General features: G+C 44.6%; 1 protein-coding gene across 4 annotated transcripts in view; it reads left to right on the top strand.

Moving 5' to 3' along the window:
* SNX4 (sorting nexin 4) overlaps nt 1-18,604 on the top strand; it is a 134,411-nt gene that overhangs the window by 5,095 nt on the left and 110,712 nt on the right. The window contains exons 1-2 of one of the 4 annotated variants that reach the window (XM_085869998.1): nt 15,790-16,265; nt 17,574-17,716. The exons of 1 other annotated variant lie outside the window; for it this stretch is intronic. In XM_085869998.1, the coding sequence (XP_085726124.1) occupies nt 16,032-16,265; nt 17,574-17,716 (377 nt within the window). In that variant the 5' untranslated portion in view covers nt 15,790-16,031. Of the gene's footprint in view, nt 1-15,789; nt 16,266-17,573; nt 17,717-18,604 lie in introns of those variants that run through there. 2 more of the 4 variants (XM_085869999.1, XM_085870000.1) reach the window with 2 other exon arrangements.

The raw sequence follows: 18,604 nt of genomic DNA, 5'->3' as shown, positions 1-18,604 counted from the left end.
GCTCCAACGACCCCGACTACCCTCCACTGAACTCGAACCTTGACAGACTGTTCACAGACTCCTGGCGAACTCCAGGCAAAACTCTCCAGGCAAGAACTGAAACTCGGTGGTTCAGCCCCGCCTTTTATTGGGTCCGGGGGGGGGGAGTTTGATCCCCCACCTTCGACCTTTCACCCCCCACTGGCTCCGCCCCTTTTGGTGTTTTGATCTGATCTCGTTGCGAAATGCGGAGAAAGCGGACGTGGCAGAGATCACCGGCCGTGGAAAGCGGACGTGGCAGAGATCATCAGCTCCCGCCCTTACGAGGGAGCCTCCGCATCTGTCGGCGGAGATTCCGCTCGCCCGCGGGATGCCGTTGCTAGCAAAAAGATGGTGGCGTTTGTGGAGATGAAGGTGAGGCGATGTTGTTCGTTTGTGGAGATTTTGTTGAGGAGATGGTGAGGAGATGTAGTGGTTGGCGCTGTGGTGGGGATGGCATGGTTGTTGAGAGGCGGTTGTGGTTGTTGAAGTAGTGGTTGTTCCAAAATAAAGACAGCAAAAGAATAATGGCTGACTCAAAAATCACAGCCCGGTTACACGAATAATGTCCTTTAGACATCGGTGGGGAAACCTAATCTGAACACACAATTATCGACATAACTGATCTCTGGGAAACCTGAATGGTGTTCTGTGAATTTCCACAACCGATAACTATATGTATATATGTATATATATATATATATATATATATATATATATATATATATATATATATATATATATATATATATATATATATATATATATATAAAATAAAGATCCACCAACATCTCTCACCGGTGAATGGAGGGAGCAGCCAATCAGCTCTCACCGAATCAACTAAACCCAGGTGGCTTGGATTATATAAAGAAATTGACAGTTCCCATGCTCTTCCAGCTGAAAAAGCTGCATAAAGCAACGAGGAAGATGTTGTTGCTGACAAAAAGTAAGCGTTTTGCTGTTTCAAACCCTTCCCAGAGTTCCTCCACAGCTATAAAGACCTTCAGAAATAGAATGCATGAGAGAACATGAGAATCCCAATGCTACATACCCCCATAGCTGTCGGACGGCTTTCATCACTTATTAGCAAATCATCAGCGACAGTGTATGGGAGGTGTCAATTTATTTTATAATCCCAGCCACCTGGGATTAGTTGATTAGTTGAAAGCAATGGTCAGAGGAGCTCTTCATGAGCCAACGGCCATCCATATCTAGTGCACAACTGTGTCTGCAGATGTTCTCCTGCTGTTGGGTTACTTTTTGTTCAGAGGTTGGTGGCAGGATTTGCACTCTGGCCACCGTAAAACCCTTCATTCCACAAAACGTAATAAAAGCATAAAGAAATCTGAAAACCCACTCCGTGGGAGAATCTCCTGTGCAGCTGCCCTCCGCAGGGGAGCTCACCAGATGACGGGATTGGGGAAAAGCCTTCAGGACCTCCACTCTTTGATGATAGGAAGGAAACCATGGAGTAATCTTCCCTGGTCAGATTGCAGCAGTGTGTGTCGGGGTGGTGCTGAGGTGTCATCCACCAGATGGAGGTCTCCTTGGGTTAACCTGAGGCGGTCCCTTCAGGTTGGGGGGCTGGAATATCCTCTCCCTAAGAGAGGATGATCACCTGTCTCTGTTATCATCTGAGCTCAAGCGTTTGGACATCGGTATTACAGCATTCGCTGAGGTTCGGAGACCGGACTGTGGCGAGATCATGGTGGGTGGTTACACCTACTATTGGTCTGGTCACTCTGATAGTCACCATGCCCAAGGAGTTGCTGTAGCTGTGTCCAATAAGCTGACTCCAATGATAATTAGTAACACCAGTCAACGAGCGTATTATGAGACTAAGCATCCGTCACTACTTGGGTGTCATTTCCCTGGTCTCTGTATATGCTCTGACTGAGGCGAGTGATCTCACCGTGAAGGATGCATTCTATACCACGCTCGAGTCTGTGGTTGATCATTGCCACAGGTGAGATACTCTTCTAGTCTTGGGGGATTTTAATGCATCGACTGGAAGTGATAGGGATGGTTATGAGACATGGGTTGGTCCCCATGGGTCTGGAACTGTGAACCAGAACAGCACTAAGTTCCTTGACTTTGCAAGAAGTCATGGACTAAGGGTGGCTGGTTCATGGTTTCAGCACCCACAGGCTCATCGCTAGACTTGGTTTTCCAATGCTGGCGGTGTGGCAAAGGAAATTGAACATGTCCTTGTTGATGGTCGCTGGAGGATGAGCCATAACTGCAGGGTCTACCAGAGTGCTCAGTTCCTCATTACTGACCACAGGCTTGTTGTAGCAACTCTGAAGTTGCAGCTTAAATCCAGGAGAATGGTACCATCCCAGCCTAGGCTGGATGTTGGCAAGCTTAAAGATGACATGGTAGCTGAGGAGTTTGCAAACAGGCTGAGTGGAGATTTGGGGGGTCTGAGTGCTTTGGGGGATCCTGAAGAGTTGTGGAGTGCCTTCAAGACCACCGTCCTTGATGTTTCCAGTAGATGTCTTGGAACTCACCAAAGGGCGAAGAAGAATTTGGTCTCTTAAGGGACACTGGATAGCATTGACCATAGTTGCAGGGCCAGGCTGAATGGCAGAGCTGAACTGTTCAGGAGGTGAGGCGTAAAACTGTACGTGCTCGAAGGGTGGACAAGGAGGCCGATGTTTGAGTAATCTGTGAAGGGGTCGTGCGTCACCTGTGGTCAGGTGATTCTTGTCCTGCTTACAGGATAATTTGTGCATTGCGTTCCTCCAAGCCCATCCCTCAGTGTCCTGCAGTTAGAGCGGAGGGTGGTGGAATCTTGACCGAGAGGAGAGTGAGGGCCTGCTGGGCCGGTTACTTTGAGCGGCTGTACCAGGCTGATCGACTCGCTGTTTATTTGGACATCAGGGGTGTTACTCTCCCTATTGCTGACCCTCCAATCAACTGTGATCCACCTTCGATTGTGGAAACAGGCTGAGGTGAACCGGTTGAAATGGGGTAAAGCTCCTGGGATCTGTGGCATCCATGCTGAACTTCTCAAGGCTGGTGGAAATGCTGCACTCGTTTCATTGCGTGCAGTTCTGTGATCTGTTTGGAACACAGGCATCATCCCAACTGACTGGAAGAGGGGCCTTGTTGTCCGTCTCTGGAAAGGGAAGGCTGATCGTCAGGACTGCACAACTACTGAGGGGTGACGCTGCTCTCAGTGCCAGGCAAGGTCTTTGCTCAGATAATTCTTGATAGAGTTCGCCACCATCTGCTTGAGCACCAGCACCCAGAGCTGTAAGGCTCTACACCAAAGAGGTCAACGATTGAGTGTATCCTCGCTCTTCGGGTCCTCACCGAAGGCAGACAAGAGTTTAAGCATGGGCTGCTTGCAGCCCATGTTGATCTCTGTAAAGCATTTGATTCAGTGAATCAGGATGCCCTCTGGAGGTTTCTTGGTCTTCGTGCGGTGCCACCAAAACTGATCAATCTGATGTCTGAACAATACTCTGGTGCTGAGGGTGCTGTGAGATGTAGTGATACCATCTCTGACTTATTTCCCATTGTTACTGGAGTTCGTCAGGGGTGTGTACTGGCCCCCACACTTTTCAGCACTTGTCTGGACTGAATTCTGGGGAGGATGTTGGAGAGATCAAGCTGCAGTACATAATTTGGGAATGTCAAGATCTCTGACCTTGATTTTGCAGATGATGCAGTCATCTTTGTGGAGACTAGATATCCTTTTGGCAGCCCTCGAGGTGCTGAATGAGGAGTCGGAGCTGCTGGGATTAAGGGTTTCCTGTGTTAAAACTAAGATCCAGGCTTTCAGTTACATCTTGGATGCTGCTATCTTGTCTGTACCTGTTTGTGGTGAGGATATTGAGGTCACAGAGAGATTCACTTACCTTGGCAGTGATATTCATGTCTCTGCTGGCTATGAACCAGATGTAAATAGACGTCTGGGTCGGGCTTGGGGAGTCATGGATTTACTGGATCATGTTGTGTGGTGCTGCTGGTACCTGTGCAGGAGGATGAAAATCTGAGTCTTCAGGTCCTTGGTGTTTCCAGTCGTGCTCTACAGATGTGAGACTTGGACTCTGACCTGGGACCTGAGATGGCGACTTAATTCCTTTGGTACCAGGTCTTTGGAGAATCCTTTGCTATCGTTGGTCGGACTTTCTGTCCAACAGGTGGTTGCTGAGAGACTCAAATGAGATTTGTTACCTACATACTCCGTGAGCGTCAGCTGCGGCTGTACGGTGATGTCGCTTGTTTTCCTGATGCTGATCCTGCTCACCAGACTCTCTTAGCGAGGGAGCCTCGTAAGTGGAGGAGGCCAATGGGTCGACCATGTGCCTCGTGGTTGCAGCAAGTTGATCAGCATCTCAAGGAGATGGCAATGCGCCAGGCATTTGCCTGGTGGATGGCCAGCCGGAGGCCCCTGGAGTACCGGTGGAAAGAGGATGCAGCGACATGCTGCTCCGGTGCATGCTCTCAAAGCTCACCTGACCTGATTGGCTATTCCCTCCATTGACAGGTGAGAGATGTGGGTGAGTCTTTCTTTATTATTTATATATTGACTGCTTTTGATGTTTGCATGTGGTACATGCTTGAGAGCCTCATTGGTATGCATTGCTGTCTGCACTGTCGCTGGTGATTCACCAATAAGCATTGAAACCGGTCTGGTGGCTGAGGGGTGTGTGGCATTGGGATTCTCATGTGTGTACTGTTTGTAAATGCCTTTATAGCTGTGGTGGAACTCTGGGAAGGGTTTGAAACAGCAAAGCACTTACCTTGTGTAGGCCTTCTAGGGTTGCTTTATGCAGCTACTTCAGCTCGAGGAGTATGGGAGGGTCAATCATTTATATAAGCCTTGCCACCTGGGTGTCATCGATGAGGTGAGAGCTGATTGGCTATTCCCTCCATTCACATGTGAGAGATGTGGGTGGGTCTTTCTTTACATTTGTGTGTGTACATATATATATATATATATATATATATATATATATATATATATATATATATATATATATATATATATATATATATATGTATGTGTATCAACATATCATGGAGTATGGCAGTACTCCATATGTCGTGATGGCATTGGAAAAAAATGGCCGCCTCATTAAATATGCTGAAAAGCTACTATGGAGTCTCGTCATAAGCCTTTATAAAAAACCATACCTTTTATTTTCAAACGTTTTAATAACTAACAAGAATGAAAAAGATGCCAGAATACATTGCTAAAGGCCCTGTCACACCTTGACGATTTAGCCAACGTATGCCTGACGTATGCAAAATTGGGCTAAAACGCCGGCACACGTCGAATACATTATGGGTAAGTTTGTATACGTTGAGTACACTGAAAAACACTGCCATACGTCGTAGTACGCTGGCTTTCATCGTTGTACTTTGCGGTTGTCCTCAAAATTTAGCATGCTTGAAATTTTTCGACATATGCCGGCGTATGACTCACATGTTCCGCTACGCTGGCCATAAGTTGTAGGCACGTTATGCGATCGTTGACACACGTCGACACAAGTTACTTGTAAGTTACTCATAAGTCGAAACACGTCGAAGTAATGCTTTGCGTTCCCAAAACTTATTTCTAACCTATGAGTAACGTGCTTTGAACCTATGTGTAATGTACCTCCAACACAAATTGACGTATGTAGACGTATTTGATTGACGTCTTCCGGACAACTACAGAACTTACTAAACGTGTTTCTAATTTACAGCTACCGTATAATGGCGTATTGGCAGCGTTAAAAAACAACAAAACAATAACTTCCGATATTACGTCACGTGCTGTTACGTCACGTCCGATTGCCTCTTCAGTTTGCTCATGTTTTATTCTTGGTTCCTCCTCTGTGAATATTTTCTGTTTGAGGAAATTGTCACGTCGACGTCGAAACTTAAAAGCAAATGTCCGAATATATTTTAAAATTCGTGATAGACTAATAAAAAATACAAATAACAACAACAACAACAAAAACAACAACAACAACAACAACTTCAGATATTTCGTCATGTGCCTTCACGGAGCCAAGGAGAAAAAAAAGTGCCTTGACAGGGAAAATAAGTTTTGGGTATGCTAAACATTACCTCGACGTGTTTCGACTTATGAGAACTTACAAGGAACTTGTGTCGACGTGTGTCAACGATCGCATAACGTGCCTACAACTTATGGCCAGCGTAGCGGAACGTGTGAGCCATACGGCGAGTACGTTGTAAAATTTTCAGCATGCTTGAAATTTCACGACGTACGAGACGTACCACGAAATATGACAGCGTACTTCATTGTTTTTCAGCGTGCTCTTAATGTATACACAACTTACCCATACCGTCCGTATTTGACGTGTGCCAGCGTTTTAGACACATTTTTCATAGGTCAGCATACGCTAGCGAAATCGTCAAGGTGTGACTGCGTGGTTGACACTTCCAATTCTCAGGCGGTTATGATTTAAATCGGCGTGCGGCAGGTTTTGAACAGGCTACGCCACGAGTTCGTCGGCGATATGTGCAGCACGCTATGCCTAAGTTAAACTATCGTTGGGCATAGGTTGTGAACGCCGACAACAGGCTAAGCATTCGTTGGTATAAGTTATCTATAAGACAACGAAACGTTCTGTGTCCGTTACTAATATGTTATGCATACGACCAACACGTTATGAATACGACCAAAACTTAAATAAACCAATGTCACCCGCAGGGTGACCCGTATTTTGCCAAAAGATGACCACGTGTGACTTATTTAAGGTCACACTGAGGTGAACAGAGCTGCTATCCACCAGGAGCGACTCCTTGAGGAATATCTGCCTACGAGAGATTCCGATGAGAATCGTTCTACAGAGTAACCATGAAAAATATGCTTTTGCCTCATAACGTCACCAAATGACGTCATAATGTCTCAAGCTTGACATATCTAGAAAGCACTCATCGAGGTGTTCAATTTGAGGTACTACACGATATGGTTCCTAAAACTTGAAAATTTGACCTTGGGTTCAAATATGTTTGACCTCAGGTGCTAACCATGAAGGTCAAGGTCAATCGCCACCAAAAATTAATCAGCTGAGCGCCAGACCATGAACTATATTCCCATGAAGTTTGAAGACGATCCGATCAAAATTACTCAAAAAATAAGGGTTTCGTCGACTCCCCTGATTTGCGACAAAGTGACCTTGACCTTTGACCTTGACCTTCAAAATTTTATGCGCTGAAAGGGACCTCTATAGGCCTCTGATATGCGGTTACAAAAATTTCCAATGACAACTGTGCTCTACAGAGTGATTTATACGTGATTACAGACCAAAAAAAAAAATAACAACAACAACAAAAAAAACATATGAAGGTCAAGGCCAATCGCCACCAAAAATTAATCAGCTGAGCGCCAGACCATGAGCTATATTCCCATGAAGTTTGAAGACGATTCGATCAAAATTACTCAAAAAATAAGGGTTTCGTCGACTTCCCTGATTTGCGCCAAAGTGACCTTGACCTTTGACCTTGACCTTCAAAATTTTGTGCACTGAAAGGGACCTCTATAGGCCTCTGATATGCGAAGTTACAAAAATTTCCGATGATAACTGTGCTCTGCAGAACTTTTTATACGTGATTACAGCCAAAAAAAACCCAAAAAACATACAAGCTGACTCACATATCTTGCAAAAACTTCGTTTTGGCTAGATAAAAAAACATCAAAATTTCAGCGTACGCCAACGTTTTATATACATTTTTATACGTTGCCATTGCTGGCTAAATCATCAAGGTGTGACAGCGCCTTAAGGTACCATGGAAGACCAATAAGAAACATGAAGAAGTAAAAAGCAAAGATGGAGTCAAGAGGAACCTGGATAGGATTCGGGTTTCAGCCGCTACTCCACAACCCTCAAACCCATCCAGGTGCAGTCAAGTGAGCCTTACACAAAAATTTCCACAATAATTCACCTCTTCGAGAGAGAGATAACAAAAGAGAGGAAAAGAGAGTAAAATAGATGAAAGATTAAATAAATAAATAATAAGAATGAATAAAGAGAATTGTGCAAAAAAAATTTCAAAGAAATGTGAAAGGAACAAAGACAAAGATGTCAGGAAGAACTCGGACAGATAGATTTCAGCGGTTACTCTTCCAGAGGTCCATACAAACCGAGAAATCACTGAATTTTTCATCCACAGAATTGTTGATAAATGTCATCCAGCCGAGCACAATAATGGCTGAAGCAATTGCAATGATTCCAATGGAAGAAAGTGACATTATCTCTTGTGTGTTGTACCTGTACTATAACAAAGTTTTTTTATTTATTTTTTAAATCAGATTTAAAAAATATTACGACCACAATACACCACAACATGTTGAACGCCATTTATGCATGCGCAGAGTGAGAAACTCTCCCGTAAAACTCACTGTCTACCATGGATTGCAAGACCATGTGGATTGTAAGGCATGCCAAAATGCACAACTTGCAAAGGAAAAGGACCCAGAATGGTCTGCTGATGCTTTCATAGAGGTTTAGAGGGGGTCATAGCAGTTATTGAAAAGAGCATTCTAAATTCACCTTTCCATATATTGTATACCTACTATTGTTTATGCAAATCGTGCCGTACCTTCTCCTTAGGTAAATAGATGTGATCATGTGACCCTTTTATAAGGCATCTATTTATTACACGTACGCTGGGGAGGGAGGGAGGAAATTGGAAATGACAACAATGAGAAAAGGAACAGAAGAGAAGAGGACAGGTGGAAGGGAATGAGCAGATAAAGAAGAGAAGGTAATGAAAAATTCTGTCATGTTGACATACAAAATAAATAGATAACTCCTAAAGTGAAGGACAACAGGGAAGCAGAATGTCTGAGTGGCAACAGAAGGGACGGGAATATTGGACAGGATATGAAGGAAACCAGGGAAGGGACTTGTATGAGATATATTATTGAGGGGTGAGGGTCGGTGGGGGGGGGTCACCCAAGTAAACACCCCTCAAAATAATTTCCTAGATGCTGACGTCATTGGAATTCAGATAGGGACAAATAACGTTAGACATGTCAGGAAAGAACATTTTTTAATGAAAAAACATGTGAGGACGGAATCCTAAAAAAACAAAAAACAAACAATGTCGGAAGGAATGACAAGATGGGAATGACACCGCAATACAACACCACAATTCTTTTACAGATTGCCATCACAACATCTTTTGACATTTTTCAGTCTCGATCCCACAACAAATGAAATGCCCAATAACACCAAACCTACACTACAACGCCACAACTGCCTATAACATAGACATCTTCAACAATTGTTACTATTGCCACCTATAATGACAGAAATATCAAAAGGTGTTGTGAAGGCAATCCGTTAAACGATTATGGTGTTGTATTCGAAACACTCAACTACGAATCGGTTGAGTTTTATCCAAAAAAAAATAGATCCACTGATGTGCACAAGCAGTGGACATGTGGATTTTATAGCAAGGTACCCAAATAGATGTTAGTATGAGAGTCCATACATATAAAATGTATAACAAATTTATCATTTCTCTCCTGATGCTGGTCTTGAGGTTTCCTGGATACTTCTTGATACATGAAGAGTCAAATAAATCAATGTGACATCTTTGATTCGAACCATGTTTGTTTTCCATCAGTCGGTCACAAACTCGGACTGCAAACCTGCCAAATGCTCGTCGGCATGTCCGAAAGATGTCTTTGAAACATGTGCAGGGCCTCTTTGGTTTCATCTTACTATTTTTATTTATATTTTCAGTTGCTGGCATCTCTGCAGAGTGTTTCTCATTAACTAGGAGACTGTTTTTTTTTGTTGTTTTTTAAGACGAGACGGATTAGATTTTTGATAATTCGGTCACGGTGACAATTTATAACATTTTTCCTTACTTGCATAAGGAAACGCAGTAATTATCTTCAGTATAATGCTACAATCTTCCTGACGCTCCCATAGTGGGGCAACTGAGCATAACAATTGTGCATTTTGTGAGGAAAGCACCAAATTTGGCACACTAGTAGCCTATCATATTATGAACAGATTTGGATATTGGGCCATCTCAAATTCAGCCGCTGATGGCTGTGGCAGCAATTTTCCACTGCCATCAAAAATTTTGAGATGGCCCAATATCCAAATCTGTTCATAATATGATAGGCTACTAGTGTGCCAAATTTGGTGCTTTCCTCACAAAATGCACAATTTTTATGATATATTTAGCTAAGTTGCCCCACTATCACTAAACAATTCCAGAACAAACTTTCTCGTGTTTGTATAGCATTGAGGTCTTTCCAACTACAACCTTGGTACAGCTGCTACAAACTTTGATGTTCAAAGTAACTGTACAAACGATTTGCTGAGAATATAGGTCATTAGGTCATGTGAAAATGCGAACAGGATAGCTCAGAGGTCGTGATTTCAATGTGTTTGATTGTAGGTTTGATTCTAAGCCGGAGTATACAATGTCATTCTGGTGCTTTGCAGGCAGAACTTTACGTCGTTGAATACGCTGACCGTCCTAGGGGACTTTAAGCTGGTTGTCCTGTCCACTATCATTCTCTGGTGGACATTAAAGATCCCATTGCACCTTGCAAAAAATAGCAGGCCGTTGTGTACCTGTACCATGACCAAATTCAAAATTTCTGAGCCTGATCTCCTGCATCAGCAACATTGGCAGCGAAACTCTCAACTTCTGACCCACTGCATTACCAGCATCACCACACCCCCGACCCCCCCCCCTCCAAAATGATGCACATCAATATTCAGCTTCTTCGTCTTCTACTTCTTCAGAATGTAGTACATGGCTGTAGGTCACATCATTTTCTGGGAGCACAGCTGTGCTGCACATGCAGTGGCCCATATAGGTTCGAGCAGGAATGATAGAATTAGACCAGGGTGCTGGTGATAGCTCGCCTACTCTTCGCAAAAGACACCTTGGGATCTTTAACGTCCACCAATTAATTCCGGCAGATGCGACTCCCAGTTTAACGTCCATCTGAGGGACGGCATATACGCATTGATGATTCACCCTGTCTGTGCAACCGGGATGACAGTTTTTAGCTGGGTCGGGATTCAAACCCAGGCTCGAAAGCTTCGAGGCAAGTGTGCGTCCCTCTTGGCCTTCCCGCCAGCCTGATATTTTTGATAGTTCGCACTAAAATTGATGGCATCTAATTAAAATGCTATCTTTCAAAAGTAAAACGTTATGATGTGTTGTCGGTCATTTCATCGTCAACTCTAGACATTCTGGAAAGGAAAATGCCAGCATGCGGCCAATATACAACAGTTATGATTTTATAGTTTTGTGTAAAGTATATGATCGAATAAACATATTTGGAATTGATATTAAAATGAAAAGGAAAACTTTGGTCCAAATTTAAGAAAAGCGTGAAAGTTTCAGAAAATCTCAATCCGCACGTACATGTGTGAGCTGGAAACGTTAGTAGGAGATGCAATGCAATAGTAAGTATCCCATTACAGTCGTGCATAACTACAAGGCAGTGTCTGCAGTGAGATTTTAAAATTTAATACACCCTAGACAATGGAATGTTTTCAAAACTTCTTACTTTAATTGCTCGTTCTTTTGGCCCTCTGTATGGTCAGACTCAACACCGGACAGTGATGACCTGGATGCTTCAGAGAAATTACCCTTGAAGAATTTTTTTGCCTGCATTTTGAACAATCCTTCAGGTGATGCAACCTGTATCTGTTCGAAAGTATCCATATTTCTAGGTACTTAATATCTAACTTATTACAACCAGTCTGAATATATTAGTGGACATTCTAAGTGACCAGCAACATTTTGGAAAATCCTGGAGATTTCGAGGCCACTTCCCTTGGGATCTTTGTTGTAAGAACTCCATCAGAGGTGATCCATCCTCTGCGTCGATGGTGGTCACTTCCCTGCAATCCGTCACTTGGAGATGTTGAATCTGCTGACGCTGTGCAGCTGAATCTTTCAACTAAATATGCTTAAACGCCAGTGTGCCATACTTTTGGATCACGACTAGCTCTTGGAAACTTGATACCCATCACTTGATTGAGCTTGGAGAAGTTCTTCAGGACAACTGATATCAGCTTATCCATGTCTAGCACTATGACGTTGTTGCCTTGAAGTTGCTGCTGGTATCATGAGTACACAGCAACCACACCTGCCAATAATGTGACAATTCTGAGGTTGAACCTGTTGGTCACAAATGGATTGTCACCGAGCCTCGGACAGCTTTCAACTGTAGTTTGTTTGTAGTAATATTCCCAGTAATGTTTTTTTAAGATCCCCGTAAGGTTCTTCTTTATCATTTGCATTAAGTGTGTGCGTGTGTGTGTGTGTGTGTGTGTGTGTGTGTGTGTGTGTGTGTGTGTGTGTGTGTGTGTGTGTGTTCCTCTGTCTCCGTTCTCTGCGTAACTCCAAGGAAAATCAAGTCCTTGTCCCACTTCTTTGCTCTGGCCTAACCGACAGAAAAAGTGTTTATCTGTTTCCGGTTGATGAACACATGAACACGTCACACCTGAGTGAGAGTGAGAATGGCAGTGAGTTTGCCAGTTCCATGACTAATACATTATTCTGGGATTAGCAATGCATTGCAGGATTTCCCTGCACCCATTGTGTGAAACGTACTGCAGATCACCCAGAATCATTTGCTGATTGATATCTGATTGAATACAACAACAAAAAACTGGCCACCCTGTTGACCTGACACTTTCAAAGGAAGTAAAATATCATTATGGAGTGAACTGCTTTGCATCATTGTGCACATGCATGAGAAGCCCATCCACATTGTTAATGAGTTAGGTGTTTTCTCGTGATATAGCCTTCCCCAATGATATGACTTGAAAGACATCTGCAGGTGCGAGGTGACAGAGGGTAACTCGGTAGAGCGTATGCCTCCGCTCGCATGAACAGTTTATATTTTGCATCCCACTGATAGGTCGGATCTTGATCCGGACCTGAACCAATATTGAATCGGCTTGTTCTTGCCACTTAACCCACTCATCCATCTAGTTTTGTCATAATCCGTCCACAACTTCTTGAAATATCATGCCATATATCGTTTATGGCCCCATCTCTCAATAGGGATGGGGCCAATAGGGATATTGCCAAATTTGGTGCTTTCCTCACAAAATGCACAATTGTTATGCTAAGTTGCCCCACTATGAGAGCGTCAGGAAGATTTTAGAAATGAGGTGCAAGATTGAGGTCACTCTTCGTACACATTAGCAGACAATCCAGAATGTATGCACAGGCTTCTAAAATGTTTATCCGAAGTTAATTTGGTTGAGTCAGATGCCGACTGGGCATCCTCCGTCATACAGACTCCTTCCTTGGCAGACCTGAACTCCTATCCACCTGCAAGGCCTTCATCTGCAGCTTGATGGAATACTGCTCTCCCCTCTAGACTGGCTCCACTGCCTCACATCTTGCTCAGCTTGACACTAGAAACCAAGGCCTTCAGGATTATTGGAATCCCCCACGATGAAACTGAGTCCATGGGCCTATCACTTCACCATTACAGACAGCTTGGTGGTCTCTCGGTCTTCTCCCGCCTCCTTTCTGGTCTTGCACCCTCTGCTCTTTCCGTACTTTGTCTCCCCTCACCCCCAGGTTTCTGCAGGGCTCACATGGTCCACCATCAACCCCTTTCTGGTGAAACTACCTAAACCCAAGTTCACTGCTCACCTCCACTCATTTGTTCCTCTTTTGTCCCTACTGTGGAATCAACTTCCACATCCTCTGCAATTTCATTTTTCCCTCCAGGTCCTCAAGACAGCTGTTCACCACTATCTCACATCATCCCCAATCCAAAACCATAATCTTTTCTACCCTCGTTAACCCACCCCAATCACTCCTTCCAATTTTCCAGTTTTCCCTTCTTAGAGTTTCCTTCTATGTCCATCTTGTTCATCCCATGCATCCTCTATATCCATCTTGTCCACCCCATACATCTTCTGTATCCATCTTGTCTACCCCATGCATGCGTGTTTTCCTTTCTGTTTTCTCTGTTACATCATTGTTCACTGTACTAGCACTTCACTGAGCCTCGACGATGAAAACAAACATAGGACTACCTGTCCCGACGCTCACCTGGATCAGGAGCAAGTCACTCAAATTCCCCAAAGACCTCCTTAGACCCTGAATTTTTTGATGCTGTGTCGAAGCTTAGGTACATCATGGGTGATGAGGGTTTTGGTCAAGTTTCATTGAAATTGTGTGTGTAGTTTAGAGAAGAGAGCAAATACCGATTTTGGAGAGTCAAAAACCTTCCTGTAGACCCCCTTAATGAGTGCAGATTTTGATGTGGCCAATAAACTTTGGTACATCATGGGTGATGAAGGCTGTTGTCAAGTTTCATCGAAATTGTGTGTGCAGTTTCCAAGAAGAGAGCAAATATCTATTTTGTGGGGTCAAAACCCTCCCGTAGACCCCTTTAATGAGTGCATATTTTGAAGCGGTTGCTACACTTTTGTACATCACGAGTGATGAAGGTTGTGGTCAAGTTCCATCAAAATTGTGTGTGTAGTTTTGGAGAAGAGAGCACATACCTATTTTGGGGGTCAACCCTCGTCCCCCAACCTGAAGACCATCTTAATGAGCGCAGATCTGAATTTTTTTAATGCCGTGAACAAACTTAGGTACATCACAGGTGATGAAGGTTGTGGTCAAGTTTCATCAAAACTGTGTGTGTGGTTCGGAGAAGAGAGCACATACCTATTTTGGGGGGTCAAAAACCCTCCTGTAGACCCCCTTAGTAAGTGCAGATTTTGATGTAGTCGATACACTTCGGTACATCATGGGTGAAAAATGCTGTGGCCAAGTTTCATAAAAATCATGTGTGTAGTTTTGGAGAAGAGAGCAAATACCCATTTTGGGGCGTCAAACCACATTTGCGAGTTCGGAGCAAATGACATGAGGAATAAAATAATAATGAGAAACGGAAAATAAAACTTCGACAGCTGTTAAGAGTTAATCGTAAATCAAACTGATCATCGAAATTCGTTTTACCAATCAATGACTTATTGAAAACAAGTAGGACGTGAGTTTTACCAATCACTGACCACTTGAAACAAGTAGGACATGTGTTTTACCAATCACTGACTTCGTGAAACAAGTAGGACGTCAGTTTTACCAATCACTACCTTATTAAAACAAGTTGGATGCGAGTTTTACCAATCAGTGACCTCTTGAAACAAGTTGGACGCGAGTTTTACCAATCACTGACTGAGTGAAACAAGTAGGACGTCAGTTTTACCAATCACTACCTTATTAAAACAAGTTGGATGCGAGTTTTACCAATCAGTGACCTCTTGAAACAAGTTGGACGCGAGTTTTACCAATCACTGACTGAGTGAAACAAGTAGGACACAAGTTTTACAAATCACCGACTGATTGAGACAAGTTGGACGCGAGTTCTTAACGAATCATTAACTTATTGAAAGATGTAGGATGTGAGTTTAACCAATCACTGACTTATTGAAACAAGTTATGTGCAAGTTTTACAAATCAATCGCTGACTTATTGAAACAAGTAGGATGCGAGTTTTACTAATTAGTGACTTATTGAAACAAGTAGGACAGGAGTGTTACCAATCACTACCTTATTGAAACAAATAGGAAATGAGTTTTACCAATCATTAACTTATTGAAACAAGGAGGATGCGAGTTTTACCAACCACTGACTGAGTGAAACAAGTAGGACATGAGTTTTACCAATCATTAACTTATTGAAAGAATTCGTACGCGACTTTTACCAATCATTAAGTTATTGTAACAAGTAGTACGTGAGTTTTACCAATCAATGACGTATTGTAACCAGTAGGACGCTAGTTTTGAACCAATCATTAACTTATTGAGAGAAGTAGTACGCGAGTTTTACCAATCAATGACGTATTGAGAGAAGTAGTAGGCTAGTTTTGAACCAATCATTAAGTTATTGAGAGTAGTAGTACGCGAGTTTAACCAATCACCGAGTGATTGTAACAAGTCGGGATAGGACGCGAGGCCGCCGCGTCCTGACGGTGCCACGTGCCGCGCTGAGTGGAGACAAACCCTTCCCCGGATGTTGTGATGTCCGAGCACGTGATTCCTCACACAACCCGCCGTGCCCCTATGGCGGCGCACCACCGGTCCACGGCCGAGTACGCGGCTGTTTCTGGATCCGAATCGTATTCTGGCTTTGAATCCGAGTCGCTTGGTGGTTCTTTTGATTCGTCCCCTGATCAGGAGTGCACGGACCCGGCGCTCGGTGTTGACGACGGACGAGCATCCAGACCCGAGGAGAAACAGGCCGTTGGTGTCCAGGTGAGAATGTACGTCTGTGTCACTGGGGTTTTGTTTACCCACGAACGATCTGTTCTTCCGTTGTTAAAACTCAGAGATTCCGGGGAAATGGGGCTCACCGGGATCGGTGTGTTTCATGTGCACACGTCAAGTGCGTGCCATGATATTTCTCCAATTCAAACACGTTGTAATGGAGACGAAGAAATTAGAATTCATCACGGAATGGATGTGGGTAACAAATGTAAGAAGTTCGAAGGTTCTCTTTTGTCAGATAGATTCGTTGAGGTGCGTCCGAGGTGGTGATAACGGAGTCCCAAAGGGATGTAAGCAGGTGCTTCCTGGTGCGGGGCCGGCCGCGTTGGCTTGGGACGGTCGCTGGGGCCGGCGGCGGCGGGTGGGCACGGTCACCCGTGTGGCAGCGGGTTGGCACGGTCTCCCTGCTGGCGGCGGCAGCTTGGCAAAGGGAGACCGTGCCAACCCGCTCCCTGGCAGCTCGGTGGTGGATTGGCACGGTCGCCCTGGTGGCAGCGGCAGCGGTAGGTTGGCACGGTCTCCCTGAGGCCGGCGGTAGTGGGTTGGCACGGTCGCCCGGGCAGCAGCGGGTTGGCACGGCCTCCCTGGCGGCGGCAGCTTGGCACGGTCTCCCTGGCGGTGGCGGTTTGGCACGGTCTCCCTGGCGGCGGCAGCGGTGGTAGATTGGCACAGTCGCCCTCGTGGCGGCGGCAGTGGGTTGGCACGGTCACCCTGGTGGTGGCGGTAGGTTGGCACGGTCGCCCTGGCGGCGGTGGTGGATTGGCACAGTCGCCCTGGTGGCGGCGGCAGCGGGAGGTTGGCAAGGTTGCTCTGGCGGCGGCGGTTTGGCAAGGTTGCCCTGGCGGTGGCAGCAGGTTGGCAAGGTCGCCCTGGCAGCGGCAGCGGCAGCGGTGGTGGATTGGCACGGTCACTTGGGTGGCGGCAGCGGGTTGGCACAGCCACCCTGGTGGCAGTGGCGGTGGGTTGGTCTAGTGGTGGCGGCTTGGTACGTTCACCCTGGTGGCGGCAGCGGCTTGCCATGGTCACCCTGGTGGCGGCGGCTTGGCGCAGTTGCCCTGGCGGCGGTGGGTCGGCCTGGCGGCGGCGTCTGGGCGTCGCTGGCAGCGGGTTGGGATGGTGGCGGGGGTTTGGCATGGTCGCCCTGCCTCGGTGCGGCTTTCGGCTGTCACCAAAATGTAGAATTATTTTGATTAAAGCGAATGATATCCCCATCATCATAATCTGTCCATGAGGTCATGCTCGGTACAATAGTTGACTACATATTTGTGTTTACATGGTGTCTCTGCTGCTGTTCAGAACACTGGCATCTTGATCGACCTCCAAGATGATGGTGCTTGTTTGAGAGGCGTGGAGATCAGCATTTCGGATCCTGAGAAGCGCCAGGGAAGCAATGCAGTTAACATGCGAGAGCTCTTTACCGTTTACTTAGTAGAGGCCAGGTAAACCCCATACCCATTCACTTTGTATATTCCTTTTTGAAAAGCCAATTTAGCATGACTTGTCTATTTGTGATTTGTGCTAATTTCTGCATGTGAATATTCATCTCTTTCATTATTCTGTACACCATTGCACATCTACTGAAAGTCCTTTCTATCCATGCATTGAGAGCTTAAACGTTGGATTTTCTGGAGTGTTTAGTCATTGAAATAGCATGAGATGAAGAGGCCCTTCTATTCCCTCTGTGTCATAAAAACGATTTGAGGTTTTCCAAACCAATCCCCGTATGTTGGGTTGTTGAGAATTCGAGAAAAAGCCTTTGCATTGATCCGTTGGTTTCTACTTTTGGAGAGCAGTTTGATGATCTCCGATGACCAAATCGTGTAATTGCAGTTGACAAGTAATGTTTAAAAAACTGTTTTCTAAAATCTATTTTTCATATATCACAACCATTGTTTTAAAAAGTGTAATAACTTGCTTCTTTCTAAATGGTTTCACAACTTTTTAATGCCAAACCCGTTCATTTTTTTAAAAATTGCATGTAAGGTCAATGTTGTTATATGTGCATAAATAGATCGATAGACAGACATGACAGAAGTAGACACCTTAAATTTATTTATTACATCTGTATAATGCAGTGTTACTCAGTGATTTGTACTAATATTTGACTATTTCTTTGCAGAAACAAGTTCCTGTGTCGTGTATGACAATTAACTTTGCCTCAAACCCAGGGAGCACACAAACTTTCTGATTTTCAAAGAGAATGAATTGTGAGCCAATCAGAAGGTGGAGTCAGCCAGCATCAGATAACTCAGAACCTTGGCATTCCACTTTCTATGGTCAATCGGGTGATTGTGCAATTCACCAGCGAAGGCAAGGAATCCACAGCT

Source organism: Eptatretus burgeri, chromosome 2, assembly GCF_056783735.1.
Source record: "Eptatretus burgeri isolate ZD-2024b chromosome 2, Ebu_testis_v1, whole genome shotgun sequence".
NCBI lineage: Eukaryota > Metazoa > Chordata > Myxini > Myxiniformes > Myxinidae > Eptatretus > Eptatretus burgeri.
Note: the sequence above shows the minus strand (reverse complement) of the source record. Positions and strands in the feature narration are given on the sequence as shown.